The sequence below is a fragment of the Phoenix dactylifera genome, chromosome 5, assembly GCF_009389715.1.
Source record: "Phoenix dactylifera cultivar Barhee BC4 chromosome 5, palm_55x_up_171113_PBpolish2nd_filt_p, whole genome shotgun sequence".
NCBI classification, from domain to species: Eukaryota; Viridiplantae; Streptophyta; class Magnoliopsida; order Arecales; family Arecaceae; genus Phoenix; species Phoenix dactylifera.
The window spans coordinates 14111841-14139254 of record NC_052396.1 but is presented as its reverse complement, the minus strand read 5'-3'; the positions used below and the strand labels follow the sequence as shown (position 1 = coordinate 14139254).

At 38.8% G+C, this 27414-nt stretch overlaps 2 protein-coding genes across 2 annotated transcripts; both read left to right on the top strand.

Moving 5' to 3' along the window:
• The first annotated feature begins 9575 nt into the window (after nt 1-9575).
• Nucleotides 9576-13310, top strand: LOC113461050 (adenine nucleotide transporter BT1, chloroplastic/mitochondrial-like). Its single transcript, XM_026800241.2, has 3 exons — nt 9576-11479; nt 11922-12129; nt 13086-13310. The coding sequence occupies exons 1-3, from the start codon at nt 11463-11465 to the stop codon at nt 13143-13145; spliced, it is 285 nt and encodes a 94-aa protein (XP_026656042.1). The 5' UTR covers nt 9576-11462; the 3' UTR covers nt 13146-13310.
• A 6280-nt stretch (nt 13311-19590) lies between these two features.
• Nucleotides 19591-27062, top strand: LOC103723795 (coiled-coil domain-containing protein 124-like). The gene is made up of 4 exons (XM_039126862.1): nt 19591-20242; nt 22822-22941; nt 26511-26553; nt 26629-27062. The coding sequence occupies exons 1-3, from the start codon at nt 19682-19684 to the stop codon at nt 26520-26522; spliced, it is 693 nt and encodes a 230-aa protein (XP_038982790.1). The 5' UTR covers nt 19591-19681; the 3' UTR covers nt 26523-26553; nt 26629-27062.
• The last annotated feature ends 352 nt before the right edge of the window (nt 27063-27414 follow it).

The window sequence follows — 27414 nt, the reverse complement described above, 5'->3', positions numbered from 1 at the left end:
ATAGTTCTTAGATAACAAAAGGAGGTAGTCTCTCATGTTGTAAGTGTTCTCTCTTTTTTGGTGTATATTGGGTGGAGGAGTTTACTTGCCACCTGAGGATATAGGCATGTGGGTCGACTAGAAACGACCGATTTAAGACGTCCCGAATATCGGGCATGAATGCTTCGCATGCGGATGGCATCCCACCTATTATATTGGTGGGATCTCGATGATTCCTGGGTCTCCCATAAGGATGCGACCAACTGTAGAGAGTTTTCAATAGGTAAGCTCGGTTGTATGGCACTGGGCCCGTTCGATGACCGTTCGTGATCTGTCATGTGTTGGAGCCGTAGCATGTTTTGATTGGCTGGTCTTTCTGATGAGCTGTAACTGGGTTGGAGACGTATCATTATACAATATAAAATATTTTTCTATGTGGTTTAAAAGACAAAAGTGGCAAGATGTGGCTTTGACCGAAAAAGGGGAAACAAAAATGATTCCAAAACCACTCTTCTAGTTCCTTGAGGTGGTGCCGGGACATTGTGGAGAACTGGTGGGGTTGGTGAGGTAGATTGAAGCAATTTAATGCATGGGAGTGGGCGGACCGAAGGGAAATTGAAACCTGCAAAGAAACTGGCGAGAGTCTTGTGGGAAACTGAGGATTTTATTAATAAGCTATGGTGGAGTGGGGGCGAGAGCATCATCATTATGATGCATCATAGGACAAAAAGGAGGAATTCAGCTGCTGGCCCTGTTACTTTTCCAGGCTTTAATGTCATTCTTTCCTTTTTCTTTATTCTTTCTTTCTTGTATTTTTTCCCCTCGAGTATGATAGCAAAGAGTACTAGAACATAGATCTACTTAACTATATATACATACATACATATGTACATATATACATATATACATATATATATATACACATATATACATATATACATATATACATATATATATATATATATATACACATATACATATATATATATATATATATATATACATATATATATATATATATATATATATATATATGTATGTATGTATGTATGTATGTATGTATGTATGTATGTATGTATATGTGTGTGTGTGTGTATATATAATATGTATATGTATATGTATGCCAATGGCCAACAAATCCTTGTGTATACTTGTTGATGTGGCAGCTTATGATTTGTAGTGCTTAGGGCAGTATAAAGCTGATCATGAGCCGGCCTTAGGCACAAAAAAGTTACATTTTAAATAAGCCTAGCTTGAAGTCCGACTAAAAATGAATATAAGTTAGATCCAAGGCTCGATTTATAATCAAATCTAAGGCAGCATGCATCCATCCTGCAAAGCAGGGATCAAAAGAATATAAGCTGTTTGCCAATCTACCATCAAACTGTAATAGGTCTAATAGTTGAGGCCATAATTCTATTGATTAAAAGTATTAATTTTAAGATAAAAAAATTATCTTTTAATAAAAAACACCTATCATGCTGATAATTATTTGATATAAAGAAATTTATCTTTTAACCAAGAAGCAAACAAGATATGAATGGAATCCAAGTAATATAACTTGACATACAGGTATGAAGTAATGTTTGCTTAATAAATCCTAATATTAACTTTTTGAAAGTAAACTCTTTAAGATGATGAAAAGGTAGTTTTTTTTTTTTTTTATATTAAGTAAAAGGTTCCACTTCTTCGGTACAGAATAAAACGCTCTTCAAAGCATACATGGGATACTGGGGTAAGGCAATGTAATTGTCCTTTTTTGCCTTTTATACCATCTGTCTGTGAAATCAAAGTCATTCTCTGATGACTAGGACTACACACACTTTTTCCTTCATCTCAGCTCCATTTCCATCAGCTAAAACAACACTTCTTTTGTGGCTGCCTGCCAAATGGCCCAAATCCAATCCTTTCATTGATTAGCAGGTAGGGTTAGGCCAGATTCCAACACATTCAAGTCTCCAAAGCCCAGACACAAAGAGACCTATGTCCGTTTTTGTCACTCATATTAAAGTGGCCGTTCCCGTATGTGAGATAGTTTTGGCACACGACACGTACAAATGTGAGAGCCCTGCCAGCCCGCAGAAACGTAATAAACAAACGACATGGATCTGGTTTGCTCTTTTCATTTTCATTTATTCTCTCTCTTGTGTTGCTTGAATTCTTCTTCTTCATTGAATGCTCTTCTCCTCGCCCCTCCCCATACACACAGCACAAGAATAACAATCCCATCCCCACCGTCACCCCTCATAGCTCCTTTCCTTTCTCACTTAATATATTAAAATCTCTCTCTCTCTCTCTCACTCACTCTCTCTCTCGCCCTCTCTCCCTCTTTCTCTCTATAAATACCACCCCTTCCACACATGATCGGAAGTAGGAGGATGCATAATTTTATTGTGGTTGTCATGTGGGTTTATCAAAGGGTCTCTTACAGAGGTCATTGGCATTCTGTCCACCTTCAAATTCTCTGCTTCTTATCTTATATGCAAAGAGGAAGAAAAATGGAGGTGGGCATCCTGCCAACCGATCTCTGTTGGCTTCTCTTTGTAAAACCCACATGATAGAATTTCTCCCATAGTGCTTGTCCATTTCATTGCCCAAAAGAAGAGGGAAAAGCAAAGTGATAAGCAAATAAAAGGTAAGGTGCAAAACTAGCAGTTTGATTCTCTTTCTCTGGCATCTATGAATCTTGTTTTTTCACTTCTTTAGAGGGGGCCCTTTTTTCCTTCTTGGATACCATCATATACCATCATGATGCGGTGGAATTATTAGTGAGTCCTTTGCTTTGTCTCTCCACACTTGGAATGATTAACTTATGGAGTTGGGATGGATCTTTTATCTTTACTTTCTTCTTTCTTACCTCCATGCTTTTACAACCATCCTATTAGATGCTTTAGTGTTATACTTCTGATGCTTTTGCTGGTGTTTCCAGATGCAGATCTAGCGTTAGATGAGGATGGGAAGAAAAGAGAACAGAAGCCCATAATATGAAGGGAAGATAAAAAGGTGGGATGTTTTCTCAGTACCTTTTGGATGATCGAAGCTCTCTTTTGTTCTATTTCTATTTCTTGCCCCAAGCATTGCTTGAGCTGTTAAAAAGCTTCTGTTCTGCCTCCTTTGAAACCCTAGCTCTTTTTCTTTCTTTCTTTCTTTTTCTTGTCGAAGGAAATTTCACTAAAAAATAATAGAAATAGCATCTTTCTATCTGAGTTTTTTGAAGAATTTTATTTTAGTTTGTTGTTTTCATCAAAGAATTGAAAGACTGGAAGGGCTTGGTTCATATGCACATAGATCTTCTCTATTCTTCGAAACCCTAATTTATTTCTATTTTGCTTTTCTTTTTCTTTTTCACTTTAACTTCCGTTGTCTTTTCTGCAGCAAGAGTTTTTCTCGTGATGGTCTGTTGGCGACACAGTAAATGGCGAGATAGATATCATTGTTTTCCTTCTGTTACTATAAAAGAGTAAAAAAGTAAATACTAAATGATAAATACTTTGTAGAATAACTGCATGTAATCCTCCTCGTATCAGAAACCGACCATGCGTTTTAGGATTCGGTCACTGCCTTTTCTGGACGTTCACAGCTGTATGTAGATGGATGGATCGATAGATGTTTTTGTTTGTGATGGTCGTTAAGGATGTGAGATGAAGTGAGTTCAAATCTCTCTTTCTCTCTCTTTATATTCTCTTTCAGAGAGGAGATAACATCTGAAGTAGAAACAACCTACCTCTCTCTTCTATCCTATGATAGCAGTTATAATACGTATAGACCTTCAAATAAACTTACTGCGAGAAAAGAAAAAGTTACTGAAAGGCTCTCATGATAATGATGCTGTATGTATTTATTTCTATCGCTTTGTTTTTTGGCCCCTTTTTCTTGGAAAGTATGACGCATTTATTGTTTGATGCCTTCTTTACATCCCTCTTGCGGGGATTTATTGTTTCTGCTTGTGAGAACTGGATGGTGTGTGTAATTATTTAGCATTAGGCTTTGGGCATTGAGCAAGGGAAGAAAACACCTAGAGATCATTATGACACCGCTGCCATAGTGGTGGTTTCCCTTGGAGTTGATAACTAATAATGTAAGGCTTCCGAGAGTGGTCAATGAGAAATTGCTTGGGAAGTTCAAAGAGTCATAATTCATTTCTACGATCTTCTGCAACATTTGAAAGTTGAAAACAAGTTGGATATAACTTTTATTGGGAAACGAAATAAAGGAAAACTTTGAGAGAGGAGATATAGCTAGGGATATCATATTAGGCTCACCTGTTCATTATAGTTTTGGATTTCTATCCAAATAAATTTCATATACTGAAATATTACAAAACGAAGGGAAAAACTAGCTGAATCACGTGCTGAGGAAGACATCAGGTGTTATCATATAAAACCTTCCAGTACTCATTTTGATACACTCTACTGATAAGCTACTTGGAGTTATGTTTTCTTTTTAGTCCTCACCTGAAAGCAATGTTTGTCACCCAAAACCTTAGTCTGTCTTCCAATGCTTTGAATTCTGTTGTACTTTGGGAGCTTTCAGCTGGAGGAGTTTTCTAGCATTTCGTGTGACCCAAGGTTAAGGAACTTCTGTTAGGTTACCGGTTTTTGCCATCACCGACATCAGATTTCTGCATGACATTACCTAATAACACTCAGATTCTTGGGCAATGAAGGCTTGGTGGTCTCTTCACTCTTGTTTGCTGGGGTGAATTATCTGCCCAGCGTTGTGGTCTAGTGACCATCTCCCAGGATGGCCAAATCTTTAATCTTTGTTGTTTTGATTTGCTTTAGATGCTTGAGTTGTTTTGTGGTGCAATATTTTCTTTATAGGTGTGCTTTTGATGAATGTTTTATTTTTTGAGTATCATACAAGTCATATATGGATCAGTGAGTTTATTATATGTCATTAAGTCATGGCTTAGTCCTTGAGAATATCAAAGCCAAAGAAAGTATCAATATGAGATAATAATCATATCTACGACCTATAGTCTAGAGCTTGCTGTCTCTATGTTGATCAGCTTTTCCCACTGTAGAAATTTTTGTCAAAGCTTATGTTCAGGGATCTTTTTCTTCAAATTTGGACCTGTGTCTTTACTTTGCTAAAAAAGAAAAGCCTCTTTCCTTAGGCCTCCTTTGATATTAATTTCACTTGGTCAGGCTTCACCTACTTAATTTTCACTTACAAATTTTATCCTGGGTCTCACTTTTGAAAGCTTCGCACACCAGCACTTACTTTTTATATACTCTACTTAATCCCAGCCTGAATTTTCTTTTAATTTCACCATTTACATGTAATTGATGTTAGATGGAAAAGTTAAATCTTTGGGTAAACGTTGGCAAGGAATTTCAGTTGCAGCATTGTTTCCATTTATCTTCTGAATCAAAATTGCTGATGCAGATGACATGTCTTGAATGAAATATTTTTCTTTGTAGAGCCAGCTGATTCCTATTTGCTTAAGTTGGAACAATTTAAGGAACAAACATGAATTATCTTTTGTTTGAAAATTATACATAAGGAAAGAAGAGCATCATGACGCTCTAATTCATCATGTATTGCATTTTTATAGGAAACTGGGCATGAGAAAAATTCGTCCATATGCTAAGTTAAGGGCATGATCATTCCTACGAGGGCTTATGTGAATGCATATTTATTAGATTCGTTTCCATTATGTACTAAGTAGATTTTAGATACTTATATAGAGCCAAGTTAAAAAACTCAAATAGTACCTTCCATCCAATCTTTTTAGGTGAGATCTTGGGTCATTACATTTCCCAAGCTTAAGACACATGGTATATTAGTTAAGGATGTTGGCTTGTTATTGTGAATTTGTGATATCAGTATTGCTGGATGCTATATGCTTCATTTGGATGAACCGAACAACAAAAAAAAAAGAAGAACGGGAAATAAAGTTTAACTCATTTAGTTTTGCTCGAGTTAATATATTCGGTGGTTCTCCTCAATAATAGCCCTAGAAGGACGGGTCAGTATTTACGATAACGCAATCTTATAATCAAAAGCTGATCTCTTGCATCTAGCCATGCATGGTTTTGATTATTTCATTGACCTCCTGTGTAATGTAGTTCATCGTAACCATACTGCATAATTTATAAGTGTCATAATATTCACTGCAATCCCAGTTAGTGTTCTTTTGTATACTTCTACGGAATTAGTTGCCTCCATTTCTATACAATTATAGAAGATACGAGGACTCCTTCAAATTTCTTATTGGCAATCCACTGGCCTGTGTGATATAGATTTCAGTTTCAAGAGTAGAGATGCCAGGGTTGTGCATGTAGCTTGGGTCGCCCATGCAAAAAAAAAGTTAATCACTTAGAATAAAGAAAAATAAACCATAGTACTGAGCTCATGATAGAATCCAATGAAGCGACTGAATGATGCATTAACTGACAGATAGGTGTTCATATCTCATGGGGAGTTCAATTGTTGGCCTGGAAAAGAAACATCCAATCGGAAGATACGCATCTTGGTCATTCATGGGAGCCAAAAGAGATTCGATGATTAGCTGTTGTCCCATCAAGTGAAAATATATATGTTATATTTAGGTCTCTCTCTCTCTCTCTCTGGTAATAAATTTAGTTGTCTTTTTTTATCAATTCTTACTTTTGAGAATTAGTAGTTATTTTTATGCATTTCGCAAAAAAAAAAAAGAAGAAATGTACACTTGTTGTTAGGCACATGCTATGAATGTATTTAATACTTTATTTTGAGAATTGATAATGTGTTTAATACAATATTAAATATAGTGCACAATGTATTAGCTAGAATTCTTTGAAACATGTAATACAATATTATGTTAATAGCTGTCCTATAAAACTAAACTTCTTTGAGATAGTACTCTTGCATTGTGTTGACAAGGTTGGAAGTCGCTCTATCAAAAAAAGATCTACCCAACAGCATTGTTCCTTGCCATATTGAGGTAGGTGCAACGAATCTAAGAAACTATGGAACTCAATTTACAAACTTAGTCCATATTCATAGATCCTTGCTTGATCGAGTACTCCATGTTAGCCTCCATACAAAAATGGTTGGTAACAAAATGAAGCAGTAAAAGCCAGCGCAAAAGTTGCTTCTGAGTTATCAGTGTAGTAATGCAAATTAATGCTATACTTAGATTAGCTATGTTGATGTTTTTTCCGTCCCGTCCAAATGAGCGCTAGAGAACTTGGGGTCGTGGAAAATTTAGTTGGCTAGTGGAGAAAGATGCTGAGTCTTCCACAGAAATGAGTTTGGTGTGCATGAGCATGCCACCGACGTCTGATCAACCGGAAAGATAGTGATAGGGAATGAAGGAAGGATAGAAAGTAGCATGGAACTAGGTATCTTGACCTTCAGGGACTTTGACCACTATCATTTCGCCGTTCAGAGGTAGATAAGGAGGTGTAGGATTAGACTACGGTGAAGAGAATAGTGCTGGGCTACGGTAGAAGTGTAGCATTGGGCTACGATAAGGATATAACGCTGTGATATGGTAGAAAGCTTAGTTGTGCTTCCTCTTAGGATAAAAGGTTGATTAAATCTAGGAAAAAAAATCATTAGGAGGGTTTTGTCCATAGAATACAAATCTAATATTTATATTAAAAATAAAATAACTCCTCCCCATGATTGCTGCACACATTTGCTTCCACTTCTGGTGGTTGTGGTAATTGACACTGGTTGTCTCCCACTACTCCACGTTCTAACTTGGTACCACCTGTCAAGCCGATAGATTCCATACTACCTATCAGGCTAAGAGTCATACTCACTTAGTTGAATCCCCTGCTGATCTCTATTCAGGCTACTTTTATCAGCACACTGTCATTTCACATATTCGGTTTTTAGTGGGATGTTCTTGATTCAGCCTCTTCGGAAATATTTTTTATTTAGTCTTAGCTCTTAGGATGCCCATTATATTTGTTATCACTTTATCATGCAGCCAATTCAGGCATGTGTCTCCCACATGTCAACTAAGCAAGGATGTGGTGCAAATAAACTAGAAGACTAGGTGGGTGTAGGGTTTAGGGTGGTAAATACTTGCCTAATTTAAGTATTTTAGAGCTCTGTTATTCTTCCTATGGAAAGAGGCAATGAAGCAATTCTAAGTCTAATAATTACTTTATTAGTTAGCCAAAAGTTTACAAATTTTGTCAGATTACGTTCTAATATAGAAGACTTCTACATGCTTTCATCCCATTATCTCTATCTCTTGCTGTGAGAATCAGAATCGGTCCATTTGGACCAGCCCGACTGAACTGACCCAGCTTGAGGGCTGGGCAGATTCGTTGATGTTCCTCGGAACTGGGAAGACGTGCTCAACCCTACCACTGAAGGGGATGGCCATTGCAGAATTGCCATTGAGAGCTGAGATGGGTGCAAAATGGCTGCCAGATAAGGGTGGCGTGTGCAATGCGCTCGAAATCATGTCACCACACTACAAGAAAAAGGAGATTTTCCGATGCTTTTTTCCCGACGCTAGGGTGAAGCGTCGGAAAATTTTGGTTCAACGCCAAACTTTGCCGATGCTTCTAAAAAGCGTCGGCAAAGCTTGGGAATCAACGACGCTTAAAAGCGTTGTCTAAAGATTTGACCTACAACGACGTTTATAAGCGTCGTCGAAGGCCAAATCCATTTAAATATCAGCCCCCTCTCGATTGATGCCCTAATTATTGTAAACTCCTCCTCTCCTCTCCTCTCCTCCTCCCTCCAGCGCCGACATCAATCCACCGCCTCCTAATATCTTTTCCTCTCCTCTCCTCCTCCCTCCAGTGCTGAATTCTTGAAGATCCCAAGCCCTCCAAGAACAGTACAAATCCTGCTTCTCCTTCTCTCAGCAATCTTTTGATCATTACATCATTTTTTCCCCTTTTGCTTTCACATTTTCTTCTTTTTTTCCTCAGGTAATGGCGAAATATTTTAAGATATACTCTGGAAAGGAAAGGACAAAGGCTGAGTCCCGTGAATCAAGTTTTGAATCATTGAGGTATATCATTTTTCTCTGCCCCTCTTTTTTTCTTTTTTAATTAACCATCTTATAAGAGTAGTAGATCCTGCTTCTGCATTTTGTTCACAGGAAGGATTCAAGAAAGGTCTCGATGGCCGCCTCTCGGAATTTTTTTATATTTTCTTTCTTTAATAAAGTTTTATGTGCATAGTTATTGTCCCTTTGCCTTAATTATCACATGTTTTCTTGAAGAAAATCGGTGCCTGGGAGTAATGCATGTGAAAAGCCTGCTGTGCAAACTAGTCTGAATAGTGGCAAGGTGATTTCGTTACTTGATCTACGAAATTTTGGTTCTATCCTTTCTTGGAGTTCTTTATTTCCTTCTTAGTTTTGTTTACTGATGCCTAGGTGTTTGTATGTCCCTGTCTTTGGAAATTTTTTTTCGAAGAGTTGATGTTGTTGGGGCTGATATCGTTGATGCTAGGTGGATCTCGGATGTAAGAAGGAATGGGGATGCTGAAGAAAATAATTTTTTTAAAAAAATTAAAGACTATAGCCGACGCTTATAAGCGTCGACTTTGAGGCTTTTAGCGATGCTTTTAAGCATCGCTAAAAACTAATCTTCTACGACGCTTTCCGAAAGCATCGGAAAAATTTTTTCCCACTCAGGTCTCGCCGATGCTTCTACGATGCTTTGTTTAGTGTCGGCCGAACTTTAACCGACGCTTATAAGCGTCGGTAAAGATCATAAAAAACGTCGGAAAAAATGTATTTTTCTGTAGTGCTAGTGAGGATGGGACGAGTGCAACCACCACTCTCTTGGCCTTTATTTCTCTCCTTCATTCTTGGATTCGCGAACACTGATGCCTTTCTTCCTCTCTTTTTGTGGCTTCAAGCACTCCCTGCTACCAGTCTCCTTACTTCCCTCCAATAACCGATCGTTGAAGCACTAATTTTTCTTCCCTATTTTCTATTTTATTCCTCCCTTGTTTCGACTCATTGTCCTTCCTGATCTCTTCACTGTTGTGCACAGCCGCAATTGCACTCCTTCCTTCAGTTCCTTGCAGGACCGGGTCATCATGCTTGCATCGGGTTCATCACTGGAATGCCTCCTCCCTGCTTCTGTTCGCCTAACGTCTCCTCTATTCTCTCAACTCTCTACCACCTTTTGTCTCCACAGCAACCTCTCAGCTCCACTGCCATATCTCTCTCCCTCTCCCTCTACCTCTTTTACATTTTCGTTGGCTTGCCCTACTAACCGGCACCTAATGACCCCCTGTTTCAACTTTTTCTCAATCTCTTCTGATCATCTCGGGATCCTCTGCTCACAACCTTCCCTATTCTGACTATCCATCGCTTTGATTCAGTTCCACTGCTGCCCCTCGAACTTACTCTCCTTGTGCCTCTTTGTTCCCTCCTTTCTTTGCTCATGTACAGCCCTTGTAGAGCAGGCGCCAGCCCCTGGCAAACTAACCCCTCTCCCCCATTTTACTCTCTCTCTCTCTCTCTCTCAACACCCTTGCCTTCATTTTCCTGTTAACACTCTCTAAGAGCCTCAGTTGCTAGGATAATCTTCCACCCTAACCTTAAACGTGCCCCTACTCTATAATCTTCTTCATTATCATTTTTCTCTAATCTTGGTATTGCCGCTGAGACTAACTTGCCCTAGGCACCGCAGCGAGAAACACGACGATGCTAGAGAGTTCGGTAGTCAACTATTATGGTTGGAATTGGAGAAGGCTAGCGACGCTCAGTCGTTGCAGCCGAGATCCTCGTTAAATGGCAGCACTCCGACATAAAATAACGTAAAGCAAAAAAGTCCTCTTGCTAAAACGTATCCAGCAGGGGATCCTTCGTGCCTAAGTCATTGTGGGTAATCAGAGAACATGAGGAGGTTGTCAGTCAGTTTGTTAGGGCGTTTTTCTTACTTACCTCCTCTGTCCTTCCTTTTCATGTATATCTGGTGGAGGAGCCTACCTACCACCAAAAAATTAGAGCATGTGGGTCGATCAGAAGTGATTGGCTTGAGTATAGCCTGGATATCTCACTACAAGAAAATGGGGTTTTACCGACCCTTTTTTGCCGACGCTTTTTACAAGCGTCGGCGATTTTCGGTCCAGCCCCAATATATGCCGACGCTTTTTAAAAGCGTCGGCCATAGACGACGCTAATTAGCGTCGCGGTATATTATGGCCTAAGACGACGCGTATATGCGTCGTCAGAACACAAATTCACAAGCGGGCCGTTCCCCTCCTCATTCTGCTCCTCTCCTCCTTCCTCCTCTCCGGCGACGAACTGCCACGACGCAGCCCACGTGACCCTCTGTGTTTGGTGCGCCCGTCGTTCGCCCCTGCAAGCAAAGAGGGGCACCCTCTCGGTCATAAGCATTCTATGGTCGGTGGGAACTCAAACCACCTTCTGAAGAACGGACAAAGAGAAAAGGAGGAGGAAATATCTCAGCCGATAAGGAATCGAGAAAGACCGGAGCGGAGCCCTAGAAGAAGATCCAAGAAGGAGAAACAAGGTCACAAGAAGCAGGAGAGTAGCAGAAATGACAGAGCCAGAAAGGTAAGAAATCCGGTTCTCGTTTCAGTGATTGCGATTCCATCATCATCTTTGCTCAAGATTTACTTTCTTTTTTCTTATCCTTTGTGATCTCAAATTAGGGTTTGGGTTCCCTCTTTCTCATCGTCACCTAGTAATTATTTCGATAGTTTTTGTCTGGGATTTGGGTTTCCTCGAGTCTTGATTCCTTTTTTTGGCGTTGATCCTCGAAGCCTAGGGGTTGTAAGTTATGGGTTCGATTCGGTAGTCGTGTCATCAAGTTTGATGGATACTGCGGTGCTACTTTGAGGACTGGAGTTTTGATGTTACAGAAAAGGGGAAGATTAATTCAGTAGTACTGGAATTTGTTGAATCTGGGTATAAAGTTCGCTGTCTTGCATTTCGATTGTGAATATTTCTTTATCGGGTTGAAATTAAAGATCCGGATTGGAAACCCCCATTTCAGGAGGCTGTTCAGTGGGGGGATTGCCGGGGCGGTCTCGCGAACCGCGGTCGCTCCCTTGGAGACGATCAGAACGCATCTCATGGTAGGTAGCAATGGGAACTCGACGACCGAAGTGTTCCACACTATTATAGGGACTGAGGGGTGGAAGGGGTTGTTTCGTGGCAATTTTGTCAACGTCATCCGAGTTGCTCCAAGCAAGGCTATCGAGGTAAGTGACTGTAGATTTTGTCTTGAGCTTGTGTTTGCTTTTTGTGACTCTCTTTCTGCCATTACTGTTTACTTGGTACAACCTATACTGGAGTAAGTCTTTTTGCTTGGAAAGAAAATTCTTTTTCGATTTTCTTTTGTTCCTCGTTTTCTTCTGACTCGTTTGTTGTCGATTTATTCGATCAGCATGAGGCCTTTGAGTTTTCAAATGTATTCACCGTATGCCTTATGCTTTAGTATATTATACTCGAGTTGATTCTGTGTGTAGTGCTCCTTTCCTAAAATTGATTTTCTGTTATTCTAGTATTCTGAGTTAGCAAGCTTAAATATGCCAAGGATGCATGGACTTAGACAATAGGGGCTTGTACTAAAAATAGAAAAAAATGTACCGTTTTGCTTTTTCTTTGTTTTTTATTTGTGGAACAATTTTGAATTGTTCAAAGTGTGAGTTGCAGGATGCATCTGAGTCATTTGATTGAGTATATATCGTCACTGATTGCCTTCTCTTCTTTACCTTTTCTGATGTAAGCAAGGATACAGGCATGCAGTTTGTCTTAAGCTCGAATTGGAAGTCCATTTCATGATAATACTTTCATTTCATCTCTAGGCATATCTATTGTTAGACAGAGGCCTAACAGCGATAGCACAAAGTCATTTTTGCATGATAGCATGATTGAAATTTTGAAGCCTTTTTTTTTTGCTGTTTCGAATGCTAATCCTCTTCATATGAGAATTCCAATTTTTTAAGGCTGAAGCTGGGTGTCATCTCATGACCTCAAAGTCAAAAGTCAATGACCAAGTTATGACCCAAACCAAAATCATGTCATGTTGCTTGCTATTCGTGTTATGAAGGCAAAAAGATTGTCCGCAAGTTTTCACACATGGTTTTTATTTTGAATGTGCATGTCATAGATGTTCAATGATACTTTCAAATGGTTTCCCCTTTTTTTTTTGCAGATTCCTGAAACTTTAAAAGCTCATAGAGATGATGATGATGGAGCTGAATCCCGTCCATGATACCTTCTAGACTGGTTTTTATGAAGTTTGATATGTATATGTTTCTTATTTTGCAAAGTACATTGTAATTCTAAGATATGACAATTTAAATATTTCGAATGATTTGAATGTTTGTGTCAATATAAATGTAATACAGGTTCATATTGTTATAATGTGTTTTTATAATTTATATCCATATTTTTATTTTTTTTACAAAAATAGCAATCCCGACGCTTTAAAGCGTTGGTAAATAAAAGTTGTGGCACGCCTACGCCGACGCTTTAAAGCGTCGGTAAACTGAACGCCTACGCCGACGCTAAAGGAAGCGTCGGCAAAAATAAGTTTTCCGACGCTTTAAAGCGTCGGCGAAAATTCAGAACTGGTGGATATTCCTGACGCATTAAAGCGTCGGCGAATGTAGTTTTTGCCGACGCTTTTGTCAGCGTCGGGAAAGCCCTATTTTTGCCGACGCTTTCTCTTAGCGTCGGCAAAAACTTTTGCCACTCCGATATCGTCGACGCTTTTGCGACGCGTCTGTTTGCGTTGCGGAAACTTTAGCCGACGCTTATAAGCGTCGGTAAAGATTATAAAAAGCGTCGGGAAAGATGAGTTTTCTTGTAGTGTCTAGTGTGAATGCTTTGCACGTGGATGATATCCTGCCTATCACATCGGTGGGATCTCAATGATTACTGAGTCCATCAGTTAGGATGCGACCAACTGTATTAAGGTTATAATATGCAAGCTCGGTGGTATGGCACTAGGCCCTCCCAGTGGCCACTCACGATTCACCATGTGTTAGCACTGTGGCGTGTTTTAATTGGTTGGACTTTCTGGTGAGCTGTAGCCGGTTTGAAGGCGTATCACTTGGAATATTTAATTTTTTGGTACGCAAGCAACCTTACGAGCGAAAAGACTAACATGTAGGGTTTTACGTTAACCACTTGTCAAGGTAAAACCCCAACCTTGTTATTTAATTTCTTTAATTTGCTTGGAATAGGGTTAGTTTAAGAGAAACATCAGACTATGATTAATTTCAAATACAAAATACTATAAATTAGAATTTAAAAATTTAAAAATAATCAATTAAATTAAATATTCTCATGACGTATTTCATTATTGATGAGTTAGTTCCTTTATTTTATGAGAAAAAATTAGTTTGTATAATTATAATGAATATTAATACTCAATTAATTGGATATGTTACATGTACTTTTGAATTGATTGGCATATCATGTTTGAATTTTGATGTCAATGGAGGTAAGGAACTTTTTTTGCATACTTCTTTATATGAATGTTCAAAAATATAGTGACCAAATAGCAAACAGCTTTTTATAAAAGCTCTACTTTAGAAAGCTCTACTTTCAAAAGCTCAACTGCCAACAGCTCCCCCAAACAGGCCGGAGTGTTAGAGGTTACCTTATTTTGCTTTCTTTACCATGTGAAGGACTCCCTTGAAGACTAAGCCAAAATCTCTAATAAAACATTATTAGTTTATTATCAAGAATAATAAACTCCTCAAGTAATGGCCATTATTTCCACTACAATAAGAAAAGTATAATTTATCCACAAGCCATTATTCAGTAATGGCCGTTATTAATTTACCCTTGTCGTAAAAACTAACTTTTTTTAATTTTTTTTAAAAAATAGATAAGTTTAAGCAGTGTTTATTGACATTAACATAGATAGGGAGTTATATTATTGTGGAAGAGTTTTCTTTTTTTTAAAAATGGACTCTTCTGTTTTGTTTAACAATGGAGCACATTTTTAAAATCTTGCTTCTATTGAAACTTATTAGCGTTTCTTTGCATCCAAATGATGTTTTATAATTTATTGACACAAATATGGTGGTTACACAGAAAATTCTGAATTCTATAGGTGGTATAACAAGAATATGGACATATATATATATATATATATATATATATATATATAGAGAGAGAGAGAGAGAGAGAGAGAGAGAGAGAGAGAGAGAGAGAGAGAGAGAGAGAGAGAGTTTGATTTAGCTACAGTCGAGTGGATCTCTACCTAAATTTGGGTAGGTCTACTTGGACAATCGGAGGCCCACATCGATAATTGGAGTGTTGGATGTGATTTGTTATCTCTAAGCTGCTTACACACCGAAAATCATGTGATTTGGAGATCTTTAGCCCATACATCAAGCAGTCAAAAAGGAAAAAATATTTTATGCCATTTAAATTGTCCATTTTTTTGACTATTTGAGGGGTTTCTTAATCATATGATTTTAGTATAAGCAATTTAGAAGTAGTAAATCATATACAATAGCTCGAATATATATAGATAGCTAGATTTGGCTGCACTCAAGTGGATACCTCAACATGATCTGCACCAAGCAAGAAGTTTTCTTTGTTATATTGCCATCACCACTATGCCATCTGATATCATCATTACACAAATTGGACTATTGACAGAAAAGTTCTCTAGTTTACATTGAAACTAGAAATGCTTCTCAAAGATATCTCCTAACAAGGGCTTCTCATTAACATGCTTACACTTGTTTGTCTGCAATCTTATGCTGGTCTTTAATCAGATCATGGTATTGTAAGTCATGATGATTACTTGTTAACATGGTAATAGTTATGCCCTTTTTTATATAATGTTCAACGATGTTGTTTTGCTGATCATTTAACTTGCTTTTGTATTCTAATTTATTTTTCCGTAATGAATCTTCTTCTGGTTCACTTATTTTCACTAGATTAAAAAGAAAACAGCTGACAGACCAACCCAATAGTTGCCCGCATCGTATGCAAGGCTGGGCATGGAGCCGGCCTTTCTACTTCAGGACTTGGTCGGCATATCATGATCTTCTTCCGACTGATGCTCTTTTCGTATTTGCTTATGGTAGATTGTATGACTTTGTTGACTGTCACAGCTTTCTACGTAGCGAAAGTGATGGGTCTCTCATGGATGCATGGATTAGGCTTAATGCTGAACAAGTTAAGAAAAAAGGGTTTAATGCAGAAAGAGTGAAGGTAGTCTGTCTGCATGATCATATAGATTTTTCCCCCTCTACTTCCTGAGTGCAGCATATGTCTTCTACGTCATGCTCATGGGGGCATCTTTAACTCCCTGGGTGCTTTGTTTAAAGGTTATTGGCTACTAATATTGGTCTTGGTCATAATTCCTCATTCATTCTTATTGCGCAAATACAGGATCCAAATAGGAAACAGAACAATGCACAGAATTGAGAGAGGAAGAGGAAGAGAAATTGAACACAGGGATTTTACATGGTTTGACAATGTGCCTATGTCCACAGGAGCAAAATGGCTGTAACTTTTACTATCTCTCAAAATAGCAAGGGTTATAAGATATTTATAGTTAAACCCTAGTTCTAGAGTCCCAACCCTTATCAGCATCCCTGATAGAATAAAACACTACATAATTATCCCAAAGATAAACATATCCTGTCGCTTCGCTCCGTTCCGTTAGAATACCAGTGGACCACTCAAATAAGAATACCTCAATATGAGCCACTTACTCTAACAATCTCCACCTTGGCGAATATTCACCCCTTAGGAGAAAAATAACATGGGATACCACCTGACGCCGATGGGTTGGAACACTTTCTCTCTAGCACCTAGAGATGTTAACCAAGTCCAAGCAATGCTTGAACTTGTCTGTAGTAACAAATTTTGTCAACTGTCTGCTGCATTTTCAGAAATGTGAACTTTCTCAAGCAATATATCACCGGAAGAAACCAATTCTCTAATCTTGTGATACCTCACATCTATGTGCTTGGTCTCGCATGATATACTTGATTCTTTGCCAAATAGATCGTACTCAGACTGTCACAATGCAACTGAACTCCACCTTGCTGAACACCCAGCTCCTTGATTAATCCCGTCAACCACAATGTTTCCTTAGCAGCCTAAGCTACTGCCATATACTCTGACTCAGTCATAGATAGTGCAAATAGAGACTGAACCATGGACCTCTAATTGATAGGCCCTCCTGCAAGAGTGAATACATAGCATGTAGCGACCTCTTGTCATCCAAGTCCCTTGTATAATCTGCATCAACATACCCCACGACTGAAGGATCATCCTGCTGTCTGACAAACATGATACCATAGACTCATAGTCTGTAGTATCCTTTTGAAGATCTACTTGACTACATCCTAATGCTGTCTCCCTGGATTTGCCATGAACTTGCTCACTGCGTTAACTGCATGCGCCAAATCCATCCTAGTACAAACCATAGCATACATCATACATCCCATTGTACTAGCATATGGAACCTTTGACATGTCTTCAATTTCTTTCTCTGTCTTCGGGCATTGTGAGGTAGATAATCTAAAATGATTCACTAAAAGTATATTCACTGGCTTCGCATTACCCATGCTGAACCTTTCCAACACTTTCTGTATATAACTATCCTAAGATAACTACAATTCTTGGAATTTCTGTATCTGCGAATCTCTATCCCAAGAATTTTCTTGGCCACGCCCAAATCCTTCATATCAAACTCTCTACTCAATAAAGTCTTCAACTTGTTGACTTTAAAGTACCATTGTCAAGGCTCTTCACATAAACATACAGTCATACTCACATCTCCTGTAGCCAATTCGAATCATGTAGGAGTCAAAACGCTTGTACCACTGCCTTGGAGACTGCTTCAGCCCCATAAAATGACTTCCTTAATTTACAGACTAAGTGCTCCTGTTCATGTTCTAAAAATTCTTTTGGCTGCTGCATGTAAATCTGCTCCTCCAACTCACCATGGAGAAAAACTGTCTTCACATCCATTTACTCCAACTCCATTTCATAATATGCTACCAATACCAACACTACCCTAATAGAAGTGTACCCCTCTCAGTTCTCTGAGTGGCTCCCAAATTTTACATTTGTTGCGTGCAGATGATCTGCTTCTTTTTGCTAAAGCACCTAAGAGGAATTCCATGTTTGACAAGATAAACAAAAAACTTAAGGAATGGAAATAGAAACATTAATCACAAGCTTGTAGCCTTACTCTTGTACCATCGATCCTTGCTTCAGCAGCTGTCTATCTATCTAATGGCTAATTATGCTATTCCAATGGTTGCTTGGGAGAGATTGGATAAAATATCCAAATTATTTAATTACATCTGATCTCTTGGGAGGTCATTTGCAAATTCAAGAACCTTTTGATCACTCAAAATAAATCCTCCACCATCCAACTCCTCATCTTACATTGCTCAAGTATGCATCTACATTCTCTCTACATACATTGAATAAAAATAAAATAGTCTGAAACTCTAATTAAAAAAACTTGATTCACACTCTTTTAAAAACTTGAATGAATAAAGACTAAATTTTCTAATATATTACACTTTACATAAAATAGCAAAAAAAAAAGTAAAACATTTAATTGGATTAGCATCTTTTATCCTTCATGGCATGTGGGCTTCATGTATTTCCACCAAGATTGCAAAGAGCATTAATATTGCACATAGGAAATACTTTATGCAGTTATTTTTGTTTTACATAAAAATTATTTAGTTATGGTCTTATGGATATTGTAAAGATTTTTTTGCCCTTTTTAGAAAAAGAAAGCCCAGCACCGGAAGGGTCTAGCGTGAGGAGAGGGATATATGCGGGTAGTTCTATATACACCCCCCCTATTGCTTAGGACACCCCCCAAAAACCAAAAAAAAAATACCCAAACTAACCTTTAGTGTAATTACCATATTGCCCTTGAAATTTTCTCATACACCCCCCTTCCTCCTCCTCCGTTTCGTTTTGAAAAGAAAAAAAAAACACCCCTCAAACCCCCCTTAAACCCCTCCTCCCCCGTTCCCCCTTCTCCCTCTCGTCGCCGGCATTCTCCCGATCTCCGACCACCTCGCCGGCTTCTCCCGGAACCACTTCGCCGGCTTCTCCCGAAATTTTTTTTTTTCACGGTTCGTGCTCCGTTCGGCACTGGATCGCCGAACAAAAGGCTTCTGTTTGGCTGAACAGTGCCGAACAGAAGCATTCTGTTCGGCAACCCTCAACCGAACAGATCTGTTCGGCTGCACAGTGCCGAACAGAAGGCTTCTGTCCGGCACTGTTCAGCCGAACAGAAGCCTTTTGTTCGGCGATCCAGTGCCGAACGGAGCACGAACCGTGAAAAAAAAAATTTCGGGAGAAGCCGGCGAAGTGGTTCCGGGAGAAGCCGGCGAGGTGGTCGGAGATCGGGAGAATGCCGGCGACGAGAGGGAGAAGGGGGAACGGGGGGGTTTTGGGCGTTGGCGAGGTGTTTTGGAGGGGAAGAGCGGGGTGGGGGGGGGGGGTTTGGGGGGTGTAGAGAGCAATTTAGGTGAGGGGGTGGGGAGGGTGGGGGGTAATTTAGTAATTTTAAATTTTTTAGGGGTGTCCTTAGCAAATGGGGGGGTGTAGAGAGTATTTAATTTTTTTTTAATTTTTGGGGGGTGTCCTGAGCAATAGGGGGGGTGTATATAGAACCACCCGATATATGCAGATTGTGACCAACCAAAACCCTCCTCTCCATCTCCTCCAAACCAAAACGTAAGTATAATCCAATCTTCTTAGAAGAGCAGAAACGAGAAGAAGAAAGGGAAGATGCCGAAGAAGTTGGGAGTGAACTCGAAGGCGGAGGCGGCTCGCGCCCGGCGCGGCGCGGCGGAGGCGGAGCGCAAGGAGCGCGAGGCCCGCGAGAAGGAGGAGCAGCACTGGCGCGCCGCCGAGGGCCCCAAGTCCCGCGCCGCCAAGAAGCGCGAGGACGAGGCCGAGAAGCGCGCGGAGGCCGCCGCCCGCAAGGCCGAGAACCGCAAGCTCGCCGAGATCGAGCAGCAGGAACTGGAGAAATCCGGCCGCAAGCCCGACCGCAAGGCCAGCCGCGTCTCCGTCCCCGCCCCCAAAGTCACCGAGGCCGAGCTCGAGCGCCGCCAGGAGGAGGAGCGCCAGCGCATCCTCCGCAACGCCGAGGTCGCCAAGAAACGGCAGAGCCGCACCGCCGACGAGGAGGAGTACGAGCGCATGGTCCTCGTCGCCAACACCAACCGCGACGACTCCGTCATCGAGGCCCACTCCGTCGAGGACGCCATCGCCCGCATGGCCATCACCGAGCCCCCGCTGCCCCCCGATCGCCACCCTGAGAGGAGGCTCAAAGCCTCCTTCAAGGTACTGCTCATCACCTCCTGATCATTCCAATTCCATCCTTCCTGCCCGTTAATTCTTGCTTGGATGCTTTATTCTTGTCGATGATGGTGGCGATGACGGCGAGATTGCTGTTATTCGTTCTTGCTTTTATATTCTTCTATAATTTCTCTTGCTTATTAATGGCTAATTGGTGATATATTTTCATATGCATTTCCATTAAATCGCATTATATGTACTCTCTTTTTTTCTTTTTTCCATTTGATTCTTAAACTATCATCATCTAAGGTTTTATCCCATTATTCTAGTTTAGACTTGAGCTTGTCCTATGGTGTTAGATTTGCAAGCAGACAGTACCTCTTCATGCTTTTTTATGCTTGTTAGCATAAAAAAGCGTGGGCCTGGTTTTGATCCTTGGCATAAGCCCACCTTGATTGGATGTGACTATTCTTGCCAGAAATACATTTAGTGCTTGTCACCACCTTAGAGCACTGCCATTAATCATGCACATTTCTTCTTTACTATCCGTCAAATTACCTCCATTGGTATCTTAATATATCCTTTCCTCAAGTCAGTGGCATGCATGTGAATTGTTTTTGTATTCTCTGTATTTCTCCTATAATTTCCTAGCAAGAAAAGAACCTCAATTGCTGATCATCCTGACACTGAACAAATCAATCCTCTTAGATTATTACTATTTTTCATAATTTTTGTTTTTCTATCCTTTTTCTAGAATTTCACAATATAATTTATAATTTTAATTCTATGATGGTTGGTGCAAAAACTGGTGTGCCTGACTTCCTTAATTTCTATGTGATATTCTAAGCCTCAATTTGGTATTTAATCTATATGTAATGGCCTATTCTTTCGCTTCATTTTAAATTAATTTGTTATTATGTCGCTTTGAAATGAGGAAACACTTCAAAAGTTCTATCTTTTTTGTATAGATACTTCTCCATTAAAGTCTAAACTTTTCATCTTTCTTTTCTTCCAAGTTTCACCAAAATTCTAATATTCACTCTTCGTTAACCTAACTTGATATGTATCTCATGTTTTCCTAAATTATATTGTTTTTATATTCTCTGCATTTCTCCTATAATTTCCTAACAAGAAAAGAGCCTCAATTGTTGATCATCCTGACACTGAACAAATCCATCCTCTTAGGTTAATTTACTATTTTTCATAATTTTTGTTTTGCTATCCTTTTTCTAGAACTTCACAATATAATTTATAATTTTAATTCTATGATGGTTGGTGCAAAAACTGGTTTGCCTGACTTGCTTAATTTCTATGTGATATTCTAAGCCTCAATTTGGTATTTAATGTATATGTAATGGCCTATTCTTTCGCTTCATTTTAAATTAATTTGTTATTATGTCGCTTTTAAATGAGGAAACACTTCAAAGGTTCTATCTTTTTCGTATAGATACTTCTCCATTAATGTCTAATCTTTTCATCTTTCTTTGGTCTTCCAATTTTCAGCAAAATTCTAATACTTGCTCTCAGTTAGCCTATCTTGATTTGTATCTCATGTTTTCCTAAACAACATCTTGGTAAATCCACATATTTCATTCTTGCCTTATTTAAACAGAACTTGTCATCAATTGTTGCTTATTTGGAATTTCGGCCTTTATTCACTTTCTTCTCTGCATCAATCTACCCTCTTTATGTCTTTTGGAGTCCTTGATGCCCTTTTATGCAACCGTTTAAAAAAATCCCTCCTTGATTACTTCTTGTACCTTACCATTCTGTCATTTGGTTTCACTATACTCGTCTTTTAGTTTTTAAAAAATGAAGCTATGGTTTCTTTAAATGCAATGTGATTGATATTTGTCTAGTCAAGGATTCCAGTGGCGGTGTTGATGCATGTGCTGGTGCACCATTCCATAACATTTTTGTTAAATACATAAATGGACATGTTGCAATGATTGATTGTTTCTTTTCTCCTGAATGTCACAATAGATCTTGTAGCTGTATGGCCGAAGGGGATTTGATCAGCTCCTCTTTGTCCAGATCCAGAAACCAAGCTTGTAGGATAGGTAATAAAATGTGTGATTCATCTTACTATAATATCTTTAAGCAATAAATTGAGAACAAAAAAATGGCATCAATAAACAAATATATGTTTGCTCAACACGATTAGTATCGAGCATGAAGGTGTCTTTGTTATTGTCGTTCTTACCATGCCATTTGATATCACCATTACACAAAAGTTAGACCATTGACAGAAAAAGTGGTTTACATTGAAACTAGACATGCTTCTCAAAGATATCTTCACGTAATAGTTCCATTAGCAGCTACCACTTCTCATTAACATGCTTACACTTGTTTGTGTGCCATCATTGCCTGCATTGAGTGTAAGGCTGGGCATGGAGCTGGCCTTCCTACTCAAATTCATGCATTACAAACTAGTGCAAGAAATTTGACAAGTTTTATGCAGTACTCTGTAAGAATCAGACCAGAATGGAATTTTATGATGCTTAAGTTAGTTTTTATGGGAGCAGATGATATGTATTGTTGCAAAGAACAAGACGATTACCATAAAGTATTTAATTGATTTTCTACAAATTTGTGTATTGAACTCTTAAAATTTGTACATGTAGGCTTTTGAAGAAGCAGAGCTTCCCAGACTGAACGAAGAAAAACCAGGTCTAACCCTCAACCAGTACAAGGATATGATTTGGAAGCTATGGAAGAAATCCCCAGACAATCCCCTCAACCAGGTATGCTTGAGAGAAAATGGTATGAGAAGTAGTTATCGAATTGCAGGGCTTCTAACCTGTCCAAGCACATGCTTATGTATGTGCATGTAGATGATTGCAGCATTCTGAATAAACAGATGCATTTACAACTTCAAAGCATGTTTATATGTGCTGCTATAATGACAATTGCTGTTAGACTGGACTTTTTGAAAAAAAAAAAATTCTATTGCACTAGCATCTAAACACGCAAACAAATGTATGCTTCATATTTTGTAAGGCTTAAGCAAAATTAAAAACTGTTCTTAATCATAATATAACTAGAATTACAGGTGCATATGGTGTTACATAAACTACTTCATCTTAATTTATGAACCTTGCAAATTTTCATAGATGGTTTCCAAGTTGCTTTCCGAAGGCATGAATGAGATTCTTGATCCCTACATGATGGTCATGAAGCGAACCTCACAAAGTAGGGAGTCTAGGGACACAACTTGACATTTATGGTTATGATTATTGTTATGGTTTTGGTTTCGCATTATTGTAGGTTGTAATATATTTCAATTAATTTATGATGAGAACCCAAGTTCCTTTTAGTTGGATTTCAAGTTACAGATATCCCAAGCTCAAATCTTGCAAATTAGTCCTTCAAGTGCTTTATCTACACCACAAATTCTGTTCGCTCTCCTAAAAAAAAGGAAAGAGAGAATACTTTATATCCTAGATTTTTTTTTCCTCTTAAATTTGTTTGGGATCAGATGTGCAAGTATCTAGTTTCCTAAAATCTTGTAAAATCCAAGTTCAATCTAATAAATCATCTCTTGGAGGCTGGATCTATAATCTTTGGATTTGTTTCACTTAAGGTTCACCCTACTGGTATGCACCATCTCATATTGGACATTCGTATTGTACCAGTACCAAACCAAGACTTGGTACGAGGGGCATCTTGAGTCTTAGTACACCGAACTGAATCCCGTATTGGGCATATCAACATTGTACCAACATCATACTGGTACATGGTCCAGTATCGAGACGACACTCTTGGTTTTGCCCTTTTTTAACTCTAAAAAAAAAAGAAGTGAATGATGACGTTGATTGCTGAAATACATTTTAAAAAATAATAAATGTGTTACAACTTATTAACCACCCAAAAAATTATTAAATTAAGCATCCATGATCAATTCAATCAGTTACAAACGAAAAGGTGGGAACTGATCATTCAATTTTGACATTTGATTTGGCACTCAGTTTCAGAAATATCATGGCCGATATAACTGAAAGTAGCAGCTATGTAGTAGGTTTTTATCAAAAACCCATGTGTTTGCGGTGAAACTTCCAACCTCGTTGGATAATAATTCCCCATTTTGTCTAGTTTATGCAAAATTTGAAAAGGAAAAAAAAATGGTTGAAGACCTATATAACCTTCGTGTGAAAGGTGATGACAACATGTGTAATTTGAAAGTAAGGTGACATAGGGCATATGGCTCTGGATGTCCCTATAAATTGGTTTGGATTTCTTTTGGGCCCCCTTTGGGGCTGTGTGGATTGGCTATGTTGGTCCTAGGATCGGAATCTTTTCGAAGTTCATAAAAATGATAATGTTGTGCAAGATGTAGTCTGAATACAAAGGATGAGGGATGACTAGCAAAAGAGAGGTTGGATACTGGCTATATGAAATGTCTTAAGGATGGGTAGTGAAAGACAAGTTGGGTCTTGAGTGGTTGTATGAAAAGTTGCATGTTGAAAGAAGAATCACAATAAGCCAGTTTGGAGAATGAGCTACCTAGATCTTTCTAGAGGTCATAATAATATTTTTCTGATCATGAACAGCAATATAACTAGGATGTTGGGTTTTTGCAATCAGCCACTCTGTGAAAGTGAGATAGGAGGGGAGTAATAAATGTACAAGGGTTGGAAGATCACTTAGTTACTTACCAAAAAAAGAAGATTATTTAATTGCATAATTCTGATTTAAGCAATCCAAACTTCTCAGGAATGCATGCTTGAGTTTGGTTGAGGCGATATCTCCATTCTTTTTACCCATGTTGAATCGCCAGAAGCATCCACTTCACTCACCTATAGAGGCTTATCAAATTTCTCCAAACCTTAGCTTGCGTTGGAACACTGAGAGAAAGAGAGAAGTAGAGCAATCGAGATAGGGAAAGAGTGCAAGAGGGGAACATTTGTCTCTACCCTTGGGGGTTGAGTCCTCTATTTATAAGGATGGTGCCTTCATCCTAGTTCCACAAGGATAGGGGCGTGCACAAGTCGCTGGTTAGTACGACCTTTGGTATTGGTGCGACGAATCTTGCTTTTGACCAATGCCTCTTTCCTCCTAGGAGATGAACAAGATTACAATGTTAATATCTTCTAGTATTACAAGCTTTGTTATCTCTTCATAAGTTAAGATGTTGAATCTGGGATCATTCGGATAATATTTTCAAGGGGTGTTTTGGGCTAAGGAAGCACAGTGGTTGAGGCAAAGTGCAATACTTAGAAGTTCTCCATTAGAATTCTGGTATGCCTCAAGGGATGGAGCATGATCAAAAGAAACAGGATTAGCACTGCTTATCATCAGCTTAGCAGGCAGGTTAGGAGATATGTCTCTGCAATGGTGGTTGGAGGGAATGAAACAAACATAGAAAGTATAAGAGTGGTAGAATGAAGGTGGAATAATTGTTGGTACTGTGAACATGCTATTGGGGCAGTGGTTGCACCTCAAGATCTTATTTGTTTTCGGCAGTAGTCAGCTTCTTCTATTTTTCAGTGTTTATGTGGTCACTTGACCACACTGCATACCCTATGTGTAGCTACTATATATGGTCAGCTTGCATTTGAGTTAGAAGGATGATTTGCTGAGAATTTTGCAAACATATATGCAGCAAGGTTAGCATTGTATGGCCTTTTTAGCTTGTGCACCCAAGTACATGGCCACTTTTAAGCAAGCTTATATGAACAAGGCAGATTCAAGCTAATGGTTGGGTTGGTTGTAAGTTTCAAGCACGCTGGATGTTATTGTTATTAATATCTCTATTATCTATAACAATATTTCTATTGTTATTGTAATTAATAATTTTATATTTTTAAATACTAACTGTATATGCACCAGCACGTGTGGTCCACATAACACGTGCGTTATGTGTTTCCCTGACACTTGAATTCTTCAGATGCTTTTTGAAAAACATTTGGCTATTTCATACAATACAATGAAGTTTGAAGTTTCAAGTGCCTCCCAACTAGTAGGCTATTAAATAATTTCCATTATAGCCTCAGCTGAAATTATAGCGTAGTCTCTTTTTGCTGCTATGAAATGCAACACTAACTATCCTACGGAACATACCTACTCCAAAGGGCTCGTGGAAACTTTCATAGAATTACCACAATATTCCATTAACCTAGGTCACAAGAGCAAAGCTCCCAGGACTGGTGTCATGAGAACATATAGTTCACTTTTTTTTTTTTTTGGTGGATGTTGCTAAATATATCGAAATGAGACATTAATTAGGTATCTTCTGTAACGGGCTTTGTAGGCTTGGCATGCACTTTCTTTTTTCTGCTGATTTGGTACTGATGGCTTAAAGTTGCATGTGCAGGTTGCTGAGTGATCATGCAGGATCAATTATTCAATAATCACAGGCAAGATTTTCTCCAGCTTCCTGTTTTGCTGCTATAATCTCATCAGCCATATTTACTTTAATTCATAATATTCAGGTGATTGGATCAATGCAAAGAAGCATTTCTACTCTTGTCTGGATCAGTTGAAGGAGCTGCTTTTACTTTCCAGTGGTATCTCTTTGTAAGACATTTGTGTAGGCTGAAAAATGCCATTCTTGGGTATCTTTGCTCATAGTAAGTAGCTGCGACCGGTGTATGTCAGAAGAGTACAACAGAGCTGGAAGTAATAGGAGATCTTACTGATTTACTTTTTCATTGTCTTGGTTGAGAAACTTGTTAAACTATAGCCTTTTGTATGTATTAGGAATCAAAATGTCGGTGCCATCTCTGAAACATATTTGGAGATATACATGCTATAGGCTATATGTTATAAATTATTGGGATTGTGTGACAAGATTTATTTGCTGAATGGACTAGATGAACTTGTTTATGCAGACTTAAGGTTCGTTTGGAACAAGTTATCTACTTTATTCTTAAGTCTCTAATGCCAACAATGTTTACCTACCTTCATGTTCATCCTTCAGCATAAATTTGCTCAAACCAATGGAAGAGTCGATATTTGAAAGCTGCATTCTTGGATATAGCTTGTCTGCGGAAAATCTGCCATTCTTCCACTGCTATGGTGAGAATGACCTGAGATGAAAAATATTGGGAGGCTCTTAATGGCTGTGAGATAAAAGTCTCCCAAGGCCACGGCCTCCTTCAATGTAAAGAGTTTTATACCTACATTTGCTGCTTCTGGACTTCTTGAACTGTGAATCAGATGGTGAATGGATATCTGTTTCTTCCGATTTCCACATCATTTTAGAATGCACATCATGT

Coding starts and splice junctions, on each gene's coding strand:
- LOC113461050 (XM_026800241.2), top strand. Junction 12,130..13,085: donor CTCCAAGCAAGGCTATCGAG/GTAAGTGACTGT, acceptor TTTTTTTTGCAG/ATTCCTGAAACTTTAAAAGC.
- LOC103723795 (XM_039126862.1), top strand. CDS start 19,682: ATGCCGAAGAAGTTGGGAGTGAACTCGAAGGCGGAGGCGGCTCGCGCC. Junction 20,243..22,821: donor GGCTCAAAGCCTCCTTCAAG/GTACTGCTCATC, acceptor TTGTACATGTAG/GCTTTTGAAGAAGCAGAGCT.